At 47.1% G+C, this 20,000-nt stretch overlaps 1 protein-coding gene across 2 annotated transcripts in view; it reads right to left on the reverse strand.

Annotated features, from left to right (window-relative positions):
- The window catches only part of LOC110516471 (laminin subunit alpha-5), a 254,283-nt gene extending 251,807 nt beyond the window's left edge, over positions 1 to 2,476 (reverse strand). For both annotated transcript variants that reach the window (XM_090185535.1, XM_090185536.1), the window contains exon 1: positions 1,814 to 2,476. In XM_090185535.1, the coding sequence (XP_090041661.1) occupies positions 1,814 to 2,107 (294 nt within the window). In that variant the 5' untranslated portion in view covers positions 2,108 to 2,476. The remainder of the gene's footprint in view (positions 1 to 1,813) is intronic.
- Between the last annotated feature and the right edge of the window lie 17,524 nt (positions 2,477 to 20,000).

A 20,000-nucleotide genomic window follows, 5' to 3' on the forward strand; every position in this document is an offset into this window, starting at 1 on the left:
CTACCCCAGCGATGGGTTTCACCAGGCTACCCCAGAGATGGGTTTCACCAGGCAACCCCAGAGATGGGTTTCACCAGGCTATCCCAGCGATGGGTTTCACCAGGCTACCCCAGTGATGGGTTTCACCAAGCTACCCCAGTGATGGGTTTCACCAGGCTACCCCAGTGATGGGTTTCACCAGGCTACCCCAGCGATGGGTTTCACCAGGCTACCCCAGTGATGGGTTTCACCAGGCTACCCCAGTGATGAGTTTTACCAGGCTACCCCAGCGATGGGTTTCACCAGGCTACCCCAGCGATGGGTTTCACCAGGCTACCCCAGTGATGGGTTTCACCAGGCTACCCCAGTGATGGGTTTCACCAGGCTACCCCAGCGATGGGTTTCACCAGGCTACCCCAGAGATGGGTTTCACCAGACTACCCCAGCGATGGGTTTCACCAGGCTACCCCAGCGATGGGTTTCACCAGGCTACCCCAGTGATGGGTTTCACCAGGTGGGTTCCCTTACTTCTGCTTGTTCTTGGTTAGCACCCAGTTTTCATAACACTTTTACTATGGTTGTTGCAACAGTGCCTGATCTCAGATCTCATCAAGTGGTTGTGTTCTATGTACAAACATACGCAGCACACCTCCTCATACTGTACCAATACATATAGTGGTGAGGTCATCATTACACCTCGTCATACTGTACCAATACATATAGTGATGAGGTCATCATTACACCTCCTCATACTGTACCAATACATATAGTGGTGAGGTCATCATTACACCTCGTCATACTGTACCAATACATATAGTGATGAGGTCATCATTACACCTCATACTGTACCAACACATATAGTGGTGAGGTCATCATTACACCTCCTCATACTGTACCAATACATATAGTGGTGAGGTCATCATTACACCTCGTCATACTGTACCAATACATATAGTGATGAGGTCATCATTACACCTCGTCATACTGTACCAATACGTATAGTGGTGAGGTCATCATTACACCTCGTCATACTGTACCAATACATATAGTGGTGAGGTCATCATTACACCTCATACTGTACCAACACATATAGTGATGAGGTCATCATTACACCTCGTCATACTGTACCAATACATATAGTGATGAGGTCATCATTACACCTCATCATACTGTACCAATACATATAGTGATGAGGTCATCATTACACCTCGTCATACTGTACCAATACATATAGTGGTGAGGTCATCATTACACCTCGTCATACTGTACCAATACATATAGTGGTGAGGTCGTCATTACACCTCATACTGTACCAACACATATAGTGATGAGGTCATCATTACACCTCGTCATACTGTACCAATACATATAGTGATGAGGTCATCATTACACCTCATCATACTGTACCAATACATATAGTGATGAGGTCATCATTACACCTCCTCATACTGTACCAATACATGTAGTGGTGAGGTCATCATTACACCTCGTCATACTGTACCAATGCATTTATAACGAATAATAACGAATAAGTTATAACTGATTCATAACTCATTCATAAAGTCTCCTATCTCGGCAACAACACAACTGTTGCTCTCACCGCACGGATCACTCACTCCGAGGTATGTGGAGACAGGTGTTAACGAAAGTGCAGAAAATAGCATACCTTATACTTCTTTAAACATTACACTAATAATACTAATTTAAAAGAAGGCTGGTTTAAAGTTAGTAAATACAAAATACAGGTTGCAGAAAACGTGTATTGCCCCGTTACCAATGCCTGACTTGATTTTAATGAAGCAACAAAAACTATAAACGTATTTAAAATTCTTACCTGGATGGTTTGACTCGGGTCCCCTGACACTGGCCCTCCGACCAGCTTGCAGTACAAGTCACGTATCGACCGCCCATTGTCCCCTTCTCCGCAGGTCGCTGTCGCCGTGACTTTGGTCCCTTCCGCTAGGTTAAAATAAGGTGGGTGCAGGCTGTAGCCATTCACCCGGTTGGTTGGCAGCTCCTGGCCCTGCGCCGAGAGGCCGCAGATTAGCGGACATAACAGCAGCAAAACAAGCCGCGTAGGGCCGCCAGTCGCCAGGGATAGAGTCACCAGCACCGGTCCCTTCGCCATAGTCACCTGCCGGTGCTCTGCAGCAGTTCGTTAGATAAATAGACGACTGGCCTAGAGAAAAAAACAACCGAAAAAAAAACGAATAGCAATTAACTACAATAACCGATATGATAAACTTTCCTGGTTCATTAAAAAGTAGAAATCGATGGTAAATGCGATAGAAAAGAGGTCAACGGTTAGCTCTGAAACATTGAGCGGTGGAGAGCTGTCTGTGCGCTGAAAGCCTGTTGCTGTGTTGGCTGTCTCTCGCTTGGGCGGGCACCTATCTGTGCTGAGCTCTATTCTGTCCTCTCTCTCCCTCCACTCCTCGCTCTCTTTCTGCCCGTTGTGTCTGAACCGGCGGGGTAGCTCAATGCCACGGGTTACTGTAGGGAATATGATGCGTCAGTCTGTACAAACTCAACCTGTTCTCAGAGCATTTCTCATTATTCTGTATGTACAATCAGAGACACTCCATTTAGTATGATATGTTGCGTTTTGTGTGGTATGTATTAATTTGTGGATGTCCATCATCCATTTCGGATGATATGTTACTAATTACAAATCGTATTTTATGTCACGAATTTGAAAATTGTACAATATGTTACGAATTTGCGAAAAACGTATGTTATGTTACGAATTCTAGCTAGGTGCTAACGTTAGCTAGGCTAGGGTTTATTAAAGGTTCAATTTAGGAGTTAGATTAAATTATTAAAGTTGGGGGAAGGGTTAGCTAAATGGTTAAGGTTAGGGGAAGGCATTTAGCTAACATGCTAAGTAGTTGAAAAGTTGCAACAACAACAAAAATAAGTAAAATTGTCCATAATTAGATTGACCTCTCAACCTTTGGGTTGCTAGATATTGGATTTATTTGCCCACACACTGGTGTAAAGTACTCAAGTATAAAAACTTTAATGTACTACTTAAGTCGTTTTTGGGGGGGTATCTGTACTTTACTATTTATATTTTTGACAATTTTTACTTTTACTTCACTACATTACTAAAGAAAATTCTGTACTTAGTTCTCAATACATTTTCCCTGACACCCAAAAGTACTCGTTACATTTTGAATGCTTAGCAGGACATGAAAATGGTCCAATTAGCACATTTATCAAGAGCACATCCCTGGTCGTCCCTACTGCCTCTGATCTGGAGGACTCACTAAACACAAATGCTTTGTTTGTAAATGATGTCCGAGTGTTGGAGTGTGCCCCATCGATATTTTTTTTTAAACTAGACAAGTCAGTTTAAGAACAAATTCTTATTTACAATGATAGCCTACCCTGGATGACACTGGGCCAATTGTGCCCACCCTATGGGACTCCCAATCGCGGCCGGTTGTGATACAGCCTGGAATCGAACCAGGGTCAGTAGTGACACCTAAGACCACCTCGCCACTCGGAAGCAATGCAGTGGTGGAAAAAGTACTCAGTTGTCATACTTGAGTAAAAGTAAAGATACTTTAACAGAAAATGACTCAAGTAAAAGTGAAAGTCACCCAGTAAAATACTACTTGAGTAAAAAGTTTTAAAGTATTTGGTTTGAAATATACTTAAGGATCAAAAATAAATGTAGTTGCTAAAATATACTTTAGTATCAAAAGTAGAAGTATAAATAAATATATAAATAGTATAAATAATTTAAAAATCCTTACGTTAAGAAAACCAGAAGGGGAGGCAGGTAGCCTAGTGGTTAGAGGCAGGTAACCTCGTGGTTAGAGGCAGGTAGCCTAGTGGTTAGAGCGGTGGACTAGTAACCGAAAAGTTGCAAGATGGAATCCCCCGAGCTGACAAGGTAAAAATCTGTCGTTCTGCCCCTGTACAGGGCAGTTAACCCACTGTTCCTAGGCCACCAATGAAAATAAGAATGTGTTCTTAACTGACTTGCCTAGTTAAATAAAGGTTAAATAAAAAAATCCACCCAGCTTTGAGGTTTTGCCTTAAGTAACCATCTGTCTTATGTAACCATACCAAACATAACATGCTAAATGGAGCTTTGCGGATTTACGTACAGAATAATACAAAGTGCTCTGTGACCAGGTTGCAACAACTACACACACCTTTCTATTGCCCCTGGGACTGGTCTCTCTCTCTGATTGACAGATTTGGCGTGGCAAGGAATGAGATTCCATAGGGGAAATTGATATGGAACGTTGTCATAAATCTCAAAACGCAGATCAAGCGGGTCAATATGTGGTTATAATATGCAAGTTCAGATACATCTTCTCTACTGTTACAAAATAAATTAACATTTTAATCAGTTATGCCATTCTTGCGGTGTCTCCTTTTCGCTCCTATCTGTCTCGAGTTACTCAGCCTCCCCCCCCCCCCCCCCCAACAGAACATATAGAAGAACATCAAACACAGTATCTCAGCTCCTCCGACAAGTCTCTGCCCTGCCTGGGATTCCCAAGATCAACCCCCCAAAAAAATGATCTGAAACAACAGGAAGATTGAGCTAGACTTGGTTTACATCCCAAAATGCCACCCTATTCCCCTACATAGTGCATTACTTTTGACCAGACCCCATTGGGTAGTGCACTATGTAGGGAATTAGGGTACAATTTGGGACGCATTCCTGGGAGTTGAAGACTGCTGGACACACTATTCCCAGAAACACATGGGCTTTTGTCGACAGTAGTGTATGAAATAGGGAATATGGTGCCAATTCGGGGTGCAAACGGCTGGGTCGGTGTCTCGGACAGGGGGAAGGAGACTGTGCCTGAGAGACATGGGCTGTGTGTGACTGGGTGTCAGGGGAGAAATGCACCGGTGCACAAATGTACTCAGTTGTCATACTTGAGTAAAAGTAAAGATACCTTAACAGAAAAGGACTCAAGTAAAAGTGAAAGTCACCCAGTAAAATACTACTTGAGTAAAAAGTTTTAAAGTATTTGGTTTGAAATACGTGTCAAAAGTAAAACTCAGGGCCCCCTTCCATCATTGGTTAGTTAGTTAGAAGGCTAGGTAAAACTCAGGGCCCCCTTCCATCATTGGTTAGTTAGTTAGAAGGCTAGGTAAAACTCAGGGCCCCCTTCCATCATTGAGGAACATCCCCCCCCCCCCCCCTCACTCCACATTTTCGTATAGTGTGGCGAGAACATATTGAGTATTAAAGCAAATTTCTTGTATTATACACATTTTCCTATAGGGTAGAGATAACATAGAGTTTTAATGCTAATATATTATTATATACGCATTTTGCTATAGGGTGGAGAGAACATATTGAGTTTTAAAGCTAATTTATTGTAATATGCACATTTTGCTATAGGGTAGAGATAACATATTGAGTTTTAAATCTAATTTATTGTATTATACACATTTTGCTATACAGTGGATTTAACATATTGAGTTTTAAATCTAATTTATTGTAATATATGCCATGTTTATGTGTGTTCATCTGAATCATTCAAACGTTACAACAAAATCTATGGGCTAAAAAACTTGCTCAAAAACGTTAGCTGACCCCGGGGCTAGTTGATCTGGACATTACTGACAGGACAAGAGGAAAAAGAATGATGCACTAACCCATTTCAAAATGGCACCTTGTGCATTCTACTATTGCAACTTGCAAGAGGAAATTTAGATGAGAAATACATCGGAACAGACAGTTTGGGAACCACTGGTTTAAGCCAAGGACAGACAAGTGGCACCTTCTCCGATTGGTCTTTGTTCTGTGTGTATGTCTGCTTAAACCCCAGGAGAGATAGAGAGAGACAACCCTCCTTTTCCTCTCTGTCTAATCCTCAGACTCTCCCTTTGTCTCTCTTTCTCTCTCTCTCTCTTTCCCTCTTTTCATTTTGTAATCTCTTCTCTCACACTGGGAGCTTTCAACTGTCTGGAGGCATAAGGCATAGGCTAGCTAGGCTGTGTGTGGTTGGGTAAGACAGGGAGGAATGAAGTTAACCAACAGCTATAGCTAATTAGGACACTCAGTTTCATGGTGAGAGCTACAGGGTCCAGGCAACATGTTTCTGCTTCTGAAATCTCTTGTTGTTGGTCTCTGCTCATCCTCCTCAACTACATAGTTGTTTAACCATTTGCTTACATCAACTATAACAACTTCTCTCTCCCCCCTTCTCTCTCTCCCCTTCTCTCTCTCTTCTCTCTCTCCTTCCCTCTCTCTCCTTCTCTCTCTCTCCTTCTCGCTCTCCTTCCCTCTCTCTCCTTCTCTCTCCCCTTCTCTCTCTCTCATTCTCTCTCCCCTTCTCTCTCTCTCATTCTCTCTCTCCTTCTCTCTCCTTCTCTCTCTCCCCTTCCCTCTCTCCTCTCTCTCTCTCCTCTCTCTCCCCTTCCCTCTCTCTCTCCCCTTCCCTCTCTCTCCTTCCCTCTCTCTCCTTCCCCTTCTCTCTCTCCTGTACATTCCTGTTCCTTCTACATGCCTGTTCCTTCAGGCTGTAGGGCTGTAATTGCACCCCCCCCCCCCACCCTTCTCTCTCCTCCTCCTGAAGCTTTAAATAAACTGAACAAAAATATAAACGCAACATGCATTAATTTCAAAGATTTTACTGAGATACAGTTCATATAAGAAAATTAGTTAATTTAAATAAATTCATTAGGTCCTAATCTATGGATTTCACGACTGGGAATACAGATGCATCTTTTGGTCACAGATATTAAAAAGGTAGGGGGGCGTGGATCAGAAAACCAGTCAGTATCTGGTGTGAGCACCATTTGCCTCATGCAGTGCAACACATCTCCTTCTCATAGAGTTGATCAGGCTGTTGATTTTGGCCTGTGGAATGTTGCCCCACTCCTCTTCAGTAGCTGTGTGAAGTTGCTGAATATTGGAGGGAACTGGAACATGCTATCGTACACGTCGATCCAGAGCATCCCAAACATGCTCAATGGGTGACATGTCTGGTGAGTATGCAGGCCATGGAAGAACTGGGACATTTTCAGCTTCCAGGAATTGTGTTACAGATCCTTGTGACATGGGGCCGTGCATTATTATGAGATGATGGTGGCAGATGAGCTTCCCTGATTTCTTCAGGTGTGCAAACCCACAGTTTCATCAGCTGTCCGGGTGGCTGGTCTCAGACAATCCCGCAGGTGAAGAAGCCGGATGTAGAGGTCCTGGGCTGGTGTGGCTACAGGTGGTCTGCTGTTGTGAGGCAGGTTGGACGTACTGCCAAATTCTCTAAAACGACGTTGGAGGCGGCTTCTGGTAGAGAAATGAACATTCAATTCTCTGTCAACAGCTCTGGTGGATATTCCTGCAGTCAGCATGCCAATTTCACGCTCCTTCAAAACTTGAGACATCTGTGGCATTGTGTTGTGTGACAAAATGGCACATTTTAGAGTGGCCCATTATTATCCCCAGCACCTGTGTAATGGTCATGCAGTTTAATCAGCTTCTTGATATGCCACACCTGTCAAGTGGATGGATTATCTTGGGAAAGGAGAAATGCTCACTATCAGGCATGTAAACTAATTTCTGCACAAAATTTGAGAGAAATAAGCTTTTTGTGAGTGTGGAACATTTCTGGGCTCTTTTATTTCAGCTCATGAAACTTGGGACCAACACTTTACATGTTGCGTTTATATTTTTGTTCAGTGTAAATGGCAGAGGTTAACAGTGGGTTAACTGCCTTGTTCAGGGACAGATTTTTACCTTGTCCGCTCGGGGATTTGATCCAGCAACCTTTCGGTTACTGGCCCAACACTCTAACCACTAGGCTACCAGCCGCCACATTTACCTGGCCTACATCTGGGAACCAGACAGCCCTCAGAGATTTTACCTGGGCAGACTGTAGTTTAAGCCAGGTAGACTGTAGACAGGTAGACTGTAGACAGGCAGACTGTAGTTTCAGCCAGGTAGACTGTAGACAGGCAGACTGTAGTTTCAGCCAGGTAGACTGTAGACAGGCAGACTGTAGTTTCAGCCAGGTAGACTGTAGACAGGCAGACTGTAGTTTAAGCCAGGTAGACTGTAGTTTCAGCCAGGTAGACTGTAGACAGGTAGACTGTAGACAGGTAGACTGTAGACAGGCAGACTGTAGTTTCAGCCAGGTAGACTGTAGACAGGTAGACTGTAGAGAGGCAGACTGTAGTTTCAGCCAGGTAGACTGTAGACAGGCAGACTGTAGTTTCAGACAGGTAGACTCTTGTACCTGGATCAGCTGTAATGGCTATCAGAGAAACTTTACCTGAGCCAGATAAGCAGTACAGGTAGGCAGTACAGGTAGGCAGTATAGTAGACTATAGTAGATTCTCATACCTGGACCAGTTGTTGGGTTGTCTGCCAGAGATAAATATATAATATATACCTACCACAACAACAACAACAACAAACAAACAGGATTTAGTTGACAAAGCTCTTAAAAAAGAGGGAATGTCTGTCTGAGGGTCGTCATCACCTGGCCAAGTTGTAAAGTCAGAAGCCTCGCCTAGTTCTACAATGTCTCTTCTTCAAATCGGATTCTAAACCCAACTTTAACCTTTAAGACCAAAAGGGGGAAAGAATGCATACATTTTCACAATAAAGACCATTTTGGTTTTACAGTTTGGCCATGTAGTGGGAACCCTGTCAGAGAGTAATGTTGTTCCCAGAATGACTTACGGCCAAATTCGCAGAGAGTGTCAAATCAAATAACTTTGTATTGGTTCGTATACACATACAGTGCATTCGGAAAGTATTCAGACCCCTTGACTTTTTCCACATTTTGTAACGTTACAGCCGTATTCTAAAATGGATGAAATAAAACATTTTCCTCATCAAACTACACACAATACTCCATAATGACATCACAATACCCCGTAATGACATCACAATACCCCATAATGACATCACAATACCCCATAATGACAACGTGAAAACAGAAATACCTTGTTTAGATAAGTATTCAGACCCTTCGCTATGAGACTTGAAATTGAGCTCAGGTGCATCCTGTTTCCATTGATCATCCTTAAGATGTTTTACAAGTTGATTGGAGTCCACCTGTGGTAAATTCAATTGATTGCACATGATTTAGAAAAGGCACACACACCTGTCCCACAGTTGACAGTGAATGTCAGAGCAAAAACCAAGCCAGGAGGTTGAAGGAATTAAAAAATGTGCCAACATTTCTAAAAACCTGTTTTTGCTTTGTCATTATGGGATATTGTGATGTCATTATGGGATATTATGATGTCATTATGGGATATTGTGATGTCATTATGGGATATTGTGATGTCATTATGGGATATTGTGATGTCATTATGGGATATTGTTTGTAGGTTGATGATGCATTTAAATTTAAATCGATTTTAGAATAAGGCTGTAACGTAACAAAATGTGGGAAAAGTCAAGGGGTCTGAATACTTTCCGAATGCACCGTATATACGATGGTATGTACAGATGTTATGGACAGTATGTGGATAGAATATGTAGTATATCTGAAGAATACGTGGATAGAATAGTACATGTATAGCAGTAGTTATATAGGATGGACTTGACGAGAACACAGTATATACATATGAAGTCGGAGGTTTACATACACCTTAGCCAAATACATTTAAACTCAGTTTTTCCACAATTCCTGACATTTAATCCTAATAAAAATTCCCTGTTTTAGGTCAGTTAGGATCACCACTTTATTTTAAGAATGTGAAATGTCAGAATAATAGTAGAGAGAATGATTTATTTCAGCTTTTATTTCTTTCATCACATTCCCAGTGGGTCAGAAGATTACATACACTCAATTAGTATTTGGTAGCATTGCCTTTAAATTGTTTAACTTGGGTCAAACGTTTCGGGTAGTTGGGTGAATTTTGGCCCATTCCTCCTGACAGAGCTGGTGTAACTGAGTCAGGTTTGTAGGCCTCCTTGCTCGCACACACTTTTTCAGTTCTGTCCACAAATGTTCTATGGGATTGAGGTCAGGGCTTTGTGATGGCCACTCCAATACCTTGACTTTGTTGTCCTTAAGCCATTTTTCCACAACTTTGGAACTTTGGAAGTATGTTTGGGGTCATTGTCCATTTGGAAGACCCATTTGCGACCAAGCTTTAACTTCCTGACTGATGTCTTGAGATGTTGCTTCAATATATCCACATAATTTTCCTCCTCATGATGCCACCTATTTTGTGAAGTGCACCAGTCCCTCCTGCAGCAAAGTACCCCCACAACATGATGCTGCCACCCCCGTGCTTCACGGTTGGGGTGGTGCTGAGCGGCCTTTCAGGTTATGTCGATATAGGACTCGTTTGACTGTGGATATCGATACTTTTGTACATGTTTCCTCCAGTCCTTTGCTGTTGTTCTGGGATTGATTTGCACTTTTCGCACCAAAGTATCTCTAGGTGACAGAACGCATCTCCTTCCTGAGCTGTATGACGGCTGCGTGGTCCCATGGTGTTTATACTTGCGTACTAAAGTTTGTACAGATGAACGTGGTACCTTCAGGAGTTTGGAAATTGCTCGTAAGGATGAACCAGACTTGTGGAGGTCAACCATTTTTAAAGGATTGGCTTAATCAGCGTAATCTACCAACCAATCATCTACCCATGTGTCTTGTGCACCTCTGTCGTTTCGGTCCGACGTCTTGGCAATGAAGAGATTGTGTTTGTATCTGTTATTGGATCGTATTTTCCCAACAAACGCGACACACGTCAACCACAGATTTTAAGGGTGTAGTCTTTCTTCTTCTCGTGTGAAGCTATTAGCTAGCTAGCTATGTCCTTTGCTAATTATCTAGCTAGCCCTGTCCTTTGCTAATTAGCTAGCTAGCCATGTCCTTTGCTAATTATCTAGCTAGCTGTGTCATTTGCTAATTTTCTAGCTAGCTATGTCCTTTGCTAATTAGCTAGATAGCTATGTCCTTTGCTAATTAGCTAGCTTGCTGTGTCCTTTGCTAATTATCTAGCTAGCTATGCCCTTTGCTAATTGGCTAGCTAGTTAGCTATGTATTTTGCTAATTAGCTAGCTAGCTGTGTCCTTTGCTAATTATCTAGCTAGCTATGTCCTTTGCTAATTAGCTAGCTAGCTAGCTGTGTCCTTTGCTAATTAGCTAGCATCTAGCAGGAAGGTAGGGCCTATTGTTTTTTCTCCCTTTGAGGCCAGGGGGGGGAATGTTTTTGCTAGCACACCACAAGTTCTTGCCACGCCTCGCAGTCGTTTGATTCGCAAAAATTAAACGTTGACAAATACTTTACTCAGTAAGGTCACTCCCATAGTCACTCCCATCCCTATGGCCACTTCCACTAAGGCCAACTCTGAATGGATAATGTTGTGCGCAATAGCCCGGGGACAAGGTTAGTCTGAGGACAGTGTGCTGCCCTGTACTATGGACTATATGGTCCATTGGAAGCTGTGGCCACATGTCTTCACTTCTCCATTCCCTACCACTTTTCACTTTCTCTTTATTGGATTTTAGACGCATTGCATTGGTGTATGCACGGGCTAAGAGAGAGCTTCCACCATATATCTTGGACCAATTAAATCATTTGAGGATGAATGAAGGAGTCGACATCTCAAGGAGAAAGGTATAGGGAGTAGGGAAGCCCCGTCTCCGCTGTCTGCCAACACACACACGCCATCTCCCATACACACGTTGACCTATGACCTCTGGCTGAGCAGTATCACAGCAGACTACCGGAGGTCAGCCAGCAGGGTTGATTTAGGAAGTTCTCTAGTCAATGTGCTAATGCAACATTGATAAACAACAACAACATTCCTGACTGGGGATGGGGGGGGGGGGCATCCCAAATGGCCCTTATATAGAGCCCTACGGGGCCCTGGTCAAAAGTAGTGCACTATATAGGGAATAGGGTGCTAGGCCCTGGTCTAAAGTAGTGCACTATATAGGGAATAGGGTGCTAGGCCCTGGTCTAAAGTAGTGCACTATATAGGGAATAAAGTGACATTCGGAACATATGTTTGAGGGAGGCACATTGGGGTTTAAGACAGAAGGTCCCGCTACACGTGGATGAGGGAAGTGTCATCCACGTGTCACAATTTACTTTAAAGGTTTAGAGAGTAAACTTCACTTCAAGAGGAGGTGGCAGGGGCGTAGGAGGAAGAATTGGAGACTGTGGCTTCCCAAACGGATCCCTATTCCCTACATGTTATCCATATGTCTCAGGTCAAAAGTAGTACACAGTGTAGGGAATAGGGTGGCATTTGGGATACGGTACCTCCTACGAGTAAGTGAAGGAAGGGAAGAAAGGAGGAAGGATGGAAGGGGAAGAAGGGAAGGAGGGAAAGGAAGGATGGAAGGGAAGGAGGGAAGGGAAGAAGGGAAGGGAAGGATGGAAGGGAAAGAGGGAAGGAGGGAAAGGAAGGATGGAAGGGAAGGAGGGAAGGAGGGAAAGGAAGGATGGAAGGGAAGAAGGGAAGGGGGGAAAGGAAGGATGGAAGGGAAGAAGGGAAGGAGGGAAAGGAAGGATGGAAGGGAAGAAGGGAAGGAGGGAAAGGAAGGATGGAAGGGAAGAAGGGAAGGAGGGAAAGGAAGGATGGAAGGAGGGAAAGGAAGGAGGGAAGGGGGAAAGGAAGGGAAGAAGGGAAGGAGGGAAAGGAAGGATGGAAGGGAAGGAGGGAAGGGGGGAAAGGAAGGATGGAAGGGAAGAAGGGAAGGAGGGAAAGGAAGGATGGAAGGGAAGAAGGGAAGGAGGGAAAGGAAGGATGGAAGGGAAGGAGGGAGGAGAGAGCCTCTTAAAACTAGTGCCCATGTCACTTCAGAGTAGTGAGGAGCCATCTCCTCTCCAGTCGCCCTCCCCTCTCCTCTCCAGTCTCCCTCCCCTCTCCTCTCCTCTCCAGTCGCCCTCCCATCTCCTCTCCAGTCGCCCTCCCCTCTCCTCTCCAGTCGCCCTCCCCTCTCCTCTCCAGTCGCCCTCCCCTCTCCTCTCCAGTCGCCCTCCCCTCTCCTCTCCAGTCACCCTCCCTTCTCCTCTCGCCCTCCCCTCTCCTCTCCAGTCGCCCTCCCCTCTCCTCTCCAGTCGCCCTCCCCTCTCCAGTCGCCCTCCCCTCTCCTCTCCAGTCGCCCTCCCCTACCCTCTCCTCTCCAGTCGCCCTCCCCTCTCCTCTCCTCTCCTCTCCAGTCGCCCTCCCCTCTCCTCTCCTCTCCAGTCGCCCTCCCCTCCCCTCTCCTCTCCAGTCGCCCTCCCCTCTCCTCTCCAGTCGCCCTCCCCTCTCCTCTCCAGTCGCCCTCCCCTCTCCTCTCCAGTCGCCCTCCCCTCTCCTCTCCAGTCGCCCTCCCCTCTCTAGAGAAAGGCTCCAACAGTCTCTCTCTCTAGAGAAAGGATCCAACAGTCTCTCTCTCTCTCCAGAGAAAGGATCCAACAGTCTCTCTCTCTCTAGAGAAAGGATCCAACAGTCTCGCTCTCTAGAGAAAGGATCCAACAGTCTCTCTCTCTAGAGAAAGGATCCAACAGTCTCTCTCTCTAGAGAAAGGATCCAACAGTCTCTCTCTCTCTAGAGAAAGGATCCAACAGTCTCTCTCTCTCTAGAAAAAGGGAGTGAAGTAAAGGTGGAGAGAGGGAATAAAAGAGGGTGAGAAAGAGAGAATGAAAGAGCAGTAGAGTGAAAAGGAAGTCAAGAAAGAGGTAGAGGGAGTATCAGAGGGATGTGTAGAGGGCCATAGATCCCACCTTTCTGTGTGCCTCTCTCTCTCCCTCTCTCTTTCCCTGGGTGCATCGTGTGGTGAGCGATGCTCCATGGAAACATCCTGTCACATCAGTCAGCATGAACTGTCTCCTATCTTCTCCTCCTCTTCCATCCGTAAATAAAGACAGGATGATGTCATCCATCTCAGGCAGTGCATGCCTCAACATCTCCTTAACCCCGAGGCTTTCCCGCTGACAGGAGAATAACGCTGACGGCAATTATCAGATGACAGATAGTTTAATATAGAGAAGCTATTTTAAACCAGTGTTTTTACCCAGAATCGGTCCTGGGGGACCCCAAGGGGAAACGCTGTGTCATACAATGGTTTGAGATTGGACAGCAGAATAAGCGTAACCCTGTAGAGAACTCACTAAGTGAAGTCATTAGACAAGACATAGGAAACGTGCTTAGATAGAAGCCCGAATCAAACCACATTGTCAGACAGTATACCACTTAGCAGACACGTTTGTGTGTGTTGTGATCCCTGGGGGGATCACCCACCACCTTGGCGCTCGACCACATGATCAATACCGGCAGGATGAGAAAAGTTTCCAGTAGAATAGAGTCAGAGTCCAGTAGAATAGAGTCAGAGTCCAGTAGAATAGAGTCCAGTAGAATAGAGTCAGAGTCCAGTAGAAGAGAGTCCAGTAGAATAGAGTCAGAGTCCAGTAGAATAGAGTCCAGTAGAATAGAGTCTGAGTCCAGTAGAAGAGAGTCCAGTAGAATAGAGTCAGAGTCCAGTAGAATAGAGTCAGAGTCCAGTAGAATAGAGTCAGAGTCCAGTAGAATAGAGTCAGAGTCCAGTAGAATATAGTCAGAGTCCAGTAGAAGAGTCAGAGTCCAGTAGAATAGAGTCAGAGTCCAGTAGAATAGAGTCAGAGTCCAGTAGAATAGAGTCAGAGTCCAGTAGAATAGAGTCAGAGTCCAGTAGAATAGAGCTAGAGTCCAGTAGAATAGAGTCCAGTAGAATAGAGTCAGAGTCCAGTAGAAGAGAGTCCAGTAGAATAGAGTCAGAGTCCAGTAGAAGAGAGTCCAGTAGAATAGAGTCAGAGTCCAGTAGAAGAGAGTCCAGTAGAATAGAGTCAGAGTCCAGTAGAAGAGAGTCCAGTAGAATAGAGTCAGAGTCCAGTAGAATATAGTCAGAGTCCAGTAGAATAGAGTCCAGTAGAATAGAGTCAGAGTCCAGTAGAATAGAGTCAGAGTCCAGTAGAATATAGTCAGAGTCCAGTAGAATAGAGTCCAGTAGAATAGAGTCAGAGTCCAGTAGAATAGAGTCAGAGTCCAGTAGAATATAGTCAGAGTCCAGTAGTATATAGTCAGAGTCCAGTAGAATAGAGTCCAGTAGAATAGAGTCAGAGTCCAGTAGAATAGAGTCAGAGTCCAGTAGAATATAGTCAGAGTCCAGTAGAATAGAGTCAGAGTCCAGTAGAATAGAGTCAGAGTCCAGTAGAATATAGTCAGAGTCCAGTAGAATATAGTCAGAGTCCAGTAGAATATAGTCAGAGTCCAGTAGAATAGAGTCAGAGTCCACTAGAATAGAGTCAGAGTCCAGTAGAATAGAGTCAGAGTCCAGTAGAATAGAGTCAGAGTCCAGTAGAATATAGTCAGAGTCCAGTAGAATAGAGTCCAGTAGAATAGAGTCAGAGTCCAGTAGAAGAGTCAGAGTCCAGTAGAATAGAGTCAGAGTCCAGTAGAATAGAGCTAGAGTCCAGTAGAATAGAGTCAGAGTCCAGTAGAATAGAGTCAGAGTCCAGTAGAATAGAGTCCAGTAGAATAGAGTCCAGTAGAATAGAGTCAGAGTCCAGTAGAATAGAGTCCAGTAGAATAGAGTCAGAGTCCAGTAGAATAGAGTCCAGTAGAATAGAGTTCATCTGATGCCTATGGGTAGTGTGGGAGTGTTGGACAGCACGCAAGCCCGAGTAACACACACCTCAGTCTCAATAAAACTACAGAACAGAAACTGGATCATGAATAGACTAAATACAACTGTCTGGCCTGTCTCTGAAACCTACAGGTGCCTGGGGCCCGTCTCTGAAACCTACAGGTGCCTGGGGCCTGTCTCTGAAACCTACAGGTGCCTGGGGCCTGTCTCTGAAACCTACAGATGCCTGGGGCCTGTCTCTGAAACCTACAGGTGCTTGGGGCCTGTCTCTGAAACATACAGGTGCCTGGGGGCTGTCTCTGAAACCTACAGGTGCTTGGAGCCTGCCTCTGAAACCTACAGGTGCCTGGGGCCTGTCTCTGAAACCTACAGGTGCTTGGGGCCTGTCTCTGAAACCTACAGGTGCTTGGGGCCTGTCTCTGAAACATACAGGTGCTTGGGGCCTGTCTCTGAAACATACAGGTGAGGGTAAGGAGGGAGGGCTGAGGGAGGGGGTGAGGGGAAGGCTGAGGGGAAGGAGGGGTAGTGGCGGGAACCTTTGATGATTGACTGAGAGGGCAGGTGCCTACATGTTCCTGTTTGGTCTCTGTGAGGCTCCTCAACCACCGACCACATTATTCCACACACTCATGGTGCCTGCCTTTTCTTTATCTTGCTTCCTCTCTCTTTATCTTGCAGCTTCTCTCTCTCTCTCCCCCTCTCTCTCTGCCTCGCTCTCTCTCTGCCTCGCTCTCTCTCTGCCTCTCTCTCTCTCTGCCTCGCTCTCTCTCTGCCTCTCTCTCTCCGCCTCTCTCTCTCTCTGCCTCGCTCTCTCTCTGCCTCGCTCTCTCTCTGCCTCTCTCTCTCTCTGCCTCGCTCTCTCTCTGCCTCGCTCTCTCTCTGCCTCTCTCTCTCTCTGCCTCGCTCTCTCTCTGCCTCGCTCTCTCTCTGCCTCTCTCTCTCTCTGCCTCTCTCTCTCTGCCTCGCTCTCTCTCTGCCTCGCTCTCTCTCTGCCTCGCTCTCTCTCTGCCTCGCTCTCTCTCTGCCTCTCTCTCTCCGCCTCGCTCTCTCTCTGCCTCTCTCTCTCTGCCTCGCTCTCTCTCTGCCTCGCTCTCTCTCTGCCTCGCTCTCTCTCTGCCTCTCTCTCTCTCTGCCTCTCTCTCTCTCTGCCTCTCTCTCTCTCTGCCTCGCTCTCTCTCTGCCTCTCTCTCTCTCTGCCTCGCTCTCTCTCTGCCTCTCTCTCTCCGCCTCTCTCTCTCTCTGCCTCGCTCTCTCTCTGCCTCGCTCTCTCTCTGCCTCTCTCTCTCTCTGCCTCGCTCTCTCTCTGCCTCGCTCTCTCTCTGCCTCTCTCTCTCTCTGCCTCGCTCTCTCTCTGCCTCGCTCTCTCTCTGCCTCTCTCTCTCTCTGCCTCGCTCTCTCTCTGCCTCGCTCTCTCTCTGCCTCTCTCTCTCTCTGCCTCTCTCTCTCTCTGCCTCGCTCTCTCTCTGCCTCGCTCTCTCTCTGCCTCGCTCTCTCTCTGCCTCGCTCTCTCTCTGCCTCTCTCTCTCCGCCTCGCTCTCTCTCTGCCTCTCTCTCTCTCTCTGCCTCTCTCTCTCTCTGCCTCGCTCTCTCTCTGCCTCGCTCTCTCTCTGCCTCTCTCTCCGCCTCGCTCTCTCTCTGCCTCTCTCTCTCTCTGCCTCGCTCTCTCTCTGCCTCGCTCTCTCTCTGCCTCGCTCTCTCTCTGCCTCGCTCTCTCTCTGCCTCTCTCTCTCTCTGCCTCGCTCTCTCTCTGCCTCGCTCTCTCTCTGCCTCGCTCTCTCTCTGCCTCGCTCTCTCTCTGCCTCTCTCTCTCTCTGCCTCGCTCTCTCTCTGCCTCTCTCTCTCTCTGCCTCTCTCTCTCTCTGCCTCGCTCTCTCTCTGCCTCGCTCTCTCTCTGCCTCGCTCTCTCTCTGCCTCGCTCTCTCTCTGCCTCTCTCTCTCTCTGCCTCTCTCTCTCTCTGCCTCGCTCTCTCTCTGCCTCTCTCTCTCTCTGCCTCGCTCTCTCTCTGCCTCGCTCTCTCTCTGCCTCGCTCTCTCTCTGCCTCGCTCTCTCTCTGCCTCGCTCTCTCTCTGCCTCTCTCTCTCTCTGCCTCGCTCTCTCTCTGCCTCGCTCTCTCTCTGCCTCGCTCTCTCTCTGCCTCGCTCTCTCTCTGCCTCTCTCTCTCTCTGCCTCTCTCTCTCTCTGCCTCGCTCTCTCTCTGCCTCGCTCTCTCTCTGCCTCGCTCTCTCTCTGCCTCGCTCTCTCTCTGCCTCTCTCTCTCTCTGCCTCGCTCTCTCTCTGCCTCTCTCTCTCTCTGCCTCGCTCTCTCTCTGCCTCGCTCTCTCTCTGCCTCGCTCTCTCTCTGCCTCGCTCTCTCTCTGCCTCGCTCTCTCTCTGCCTCTCTCTCTCTCTGCCTCGCTCTCTCTCTGCCTCTCTCTCTCTCTGCCTCGCTCTCTCTCTGCCTCTCTCTCTCTGCCTCGCTCTCTCTCTGCCTCGCTCTCTCTCTGCCTCGCTCTCTCTCTGCCTCGCTCTCTCTCTGCCTCTCTCTCTCTCTGCCTCTCTCTCTCTCTGCCTCGCTCTCTCTCTGCCTCTCTCTCTCTCTGCCTCGCTCTCTCTCTGCCTCGCTCTCTCTCTGCCTCTCTCTCTCTCTGCCTCGCTCTCTCTCTGCCTCTCTCTCTCTCTGCCTCGCTCTCTCTCTGCCTCGCTCTCTCTCTGCCTCGCTCTCTCTCTGCCTCGCTCTCTCTCTGCCTCGCTCTCTCTCTGCCTCTCTCTCTCCGCCTCTCTCTATTTGTGAGAGGTATTGACTCAGTGGGTTGAATACTTATCTAATCAAGATATAGTGCTTTATTTTTCATAAAACATTTTCAAATGTTAACATTTTTCCTCCACTTTGACATTAAAGCACTTTTTGTGTAGATCGTTGACACACGCAAAAAAAAAGACAATTAAATCCCTTTAATTCCACTTTGTGACACAATAAAACGAGGACAATGTCAATGCTTTCTGAAGGCCCTGTATATCAGGGACAGGCAACCCTGCCCTGAGGCCCTGTATATCAGGGACAGGCAACCCTGCCCTAAGGCCCTGTATATCAGGGACAGGCAACCCTGCCCTAAGGCCCTGTATATCAGGGACAGGCTACCCTGCCCTGAGGCCCTGTATAGCAGTGATGACTAACTATATACTCTGCGCAGAGACAACCTGTTATCTTAACACAGCCTGAGGCCCTTGCTATGTTTCATTTTATTATTTAACCGACCTGAAAGATCAGGTGTGTTGAATTGAGGGAAATCACTGAACTGATCGATTAGCTAGAAGGGGGGGGGGCTCCAGGAAGACGGTTGCCTACCACTGCTCTATATAGTGGACTCCTTTTAACCAGGGCCCGGGGTGGGGCTCCAGACAATTAAAAGTAATACACTAACTAGGGAGCCATTTGGGAAGTACCCTACGTAAGGCTCTGGGGGCATGTATGGACGGATAAGATCCCACACATATCAAAGGTAGTTTTTTTAGGCCTCATTATATCCCCTAGCGCCCCTTCACCAGCCTCTGGCTGAGACAATGCTTCCTCTGTTACCTGGCGCCCAGAAGCTCACTTCAACCTCGACGCCCCTCAGACGCAGGTATGTGGGGTCCGGGTAGGGTAAGTAGACAACGGGCAGCGCAGAGCGTAGAGCTGTATGTACAGGAACAGGAAACCTTTCCACTGTTCCTCTTACTCTCCCCAGAGGCCTCTTACCCTCCCCACTGAGGCCTCTTACTCTCCCCACTGAGGCCTCTTACCCTCCCCACTGAGGCCTCTTACTCTCCCCACTGAGGCCTCTTACTCTCCCCACTGAGGCCTCTTACTCTCCTCACTGAGGCCTCTTACCCTCCCCACTGAGGCCTCTTACTCTCCCCACTGAGGCCTCTTACTCTCCTCACTGAGGCCTCTTACTCTCCCCACTGAGGCCTCTTACTCTCCCCACTCCCCACTGAGGCCTCTTACTCTCCCCACTGAGGCCTCTTACTCTCCCCACTGAGGCCTCTTACTCTCCCCACTGAGGCCTCTTACTCTCCCCACTGAGGCCTCTTACTCTCCCCACTGAGGCCTCTTACCCTCCCCACTGAGGCCTCTTACCCTCCCCACTGAGGCCTCTTACTCTCCCCACTGAGGCCTCTTACTCTCCTCACTGAGGCCTCTTACTCTCCCCACTGAGGCCTCTTACTCTCCCCACTCCCCACTGAGGCCTCTTACTCTCCCCACTGAGGCCTCTTACTCTCCCCACTGAGGCCTCTTACTCTCCCCACTGAGGCCTCTTACTCTCCCCACTGAGGCCTCTTACTCTCCCCACTGAGGCCTCTTACTCTCCCCACTGAGGCCTCTTACTCTCCCCACTGAGGCCTCTTACTCTCCCCACTGAGGCCTCTTACCCTCCCCACTGAGGCCTCTTACCCTCCCCACTGAGGCCTCTTACTCTCCCCACTGA

This window comes from Oncorhynchus mykiss, chromosome 9 (genome assembly GCF_057628025.1).
Source record: "Oncorhynchus mykiss isolate SJ-2025 chromosome 9, ASM5762802v1, whole genome shotgun sequence".
NCBI classification, from domain to species: Eukaryota; Metazoa; Chordata; class Actinopteri; order Salmoniformes; family Salmonidae; genus Oncorhynchus; species Oncorhynchus mykiss.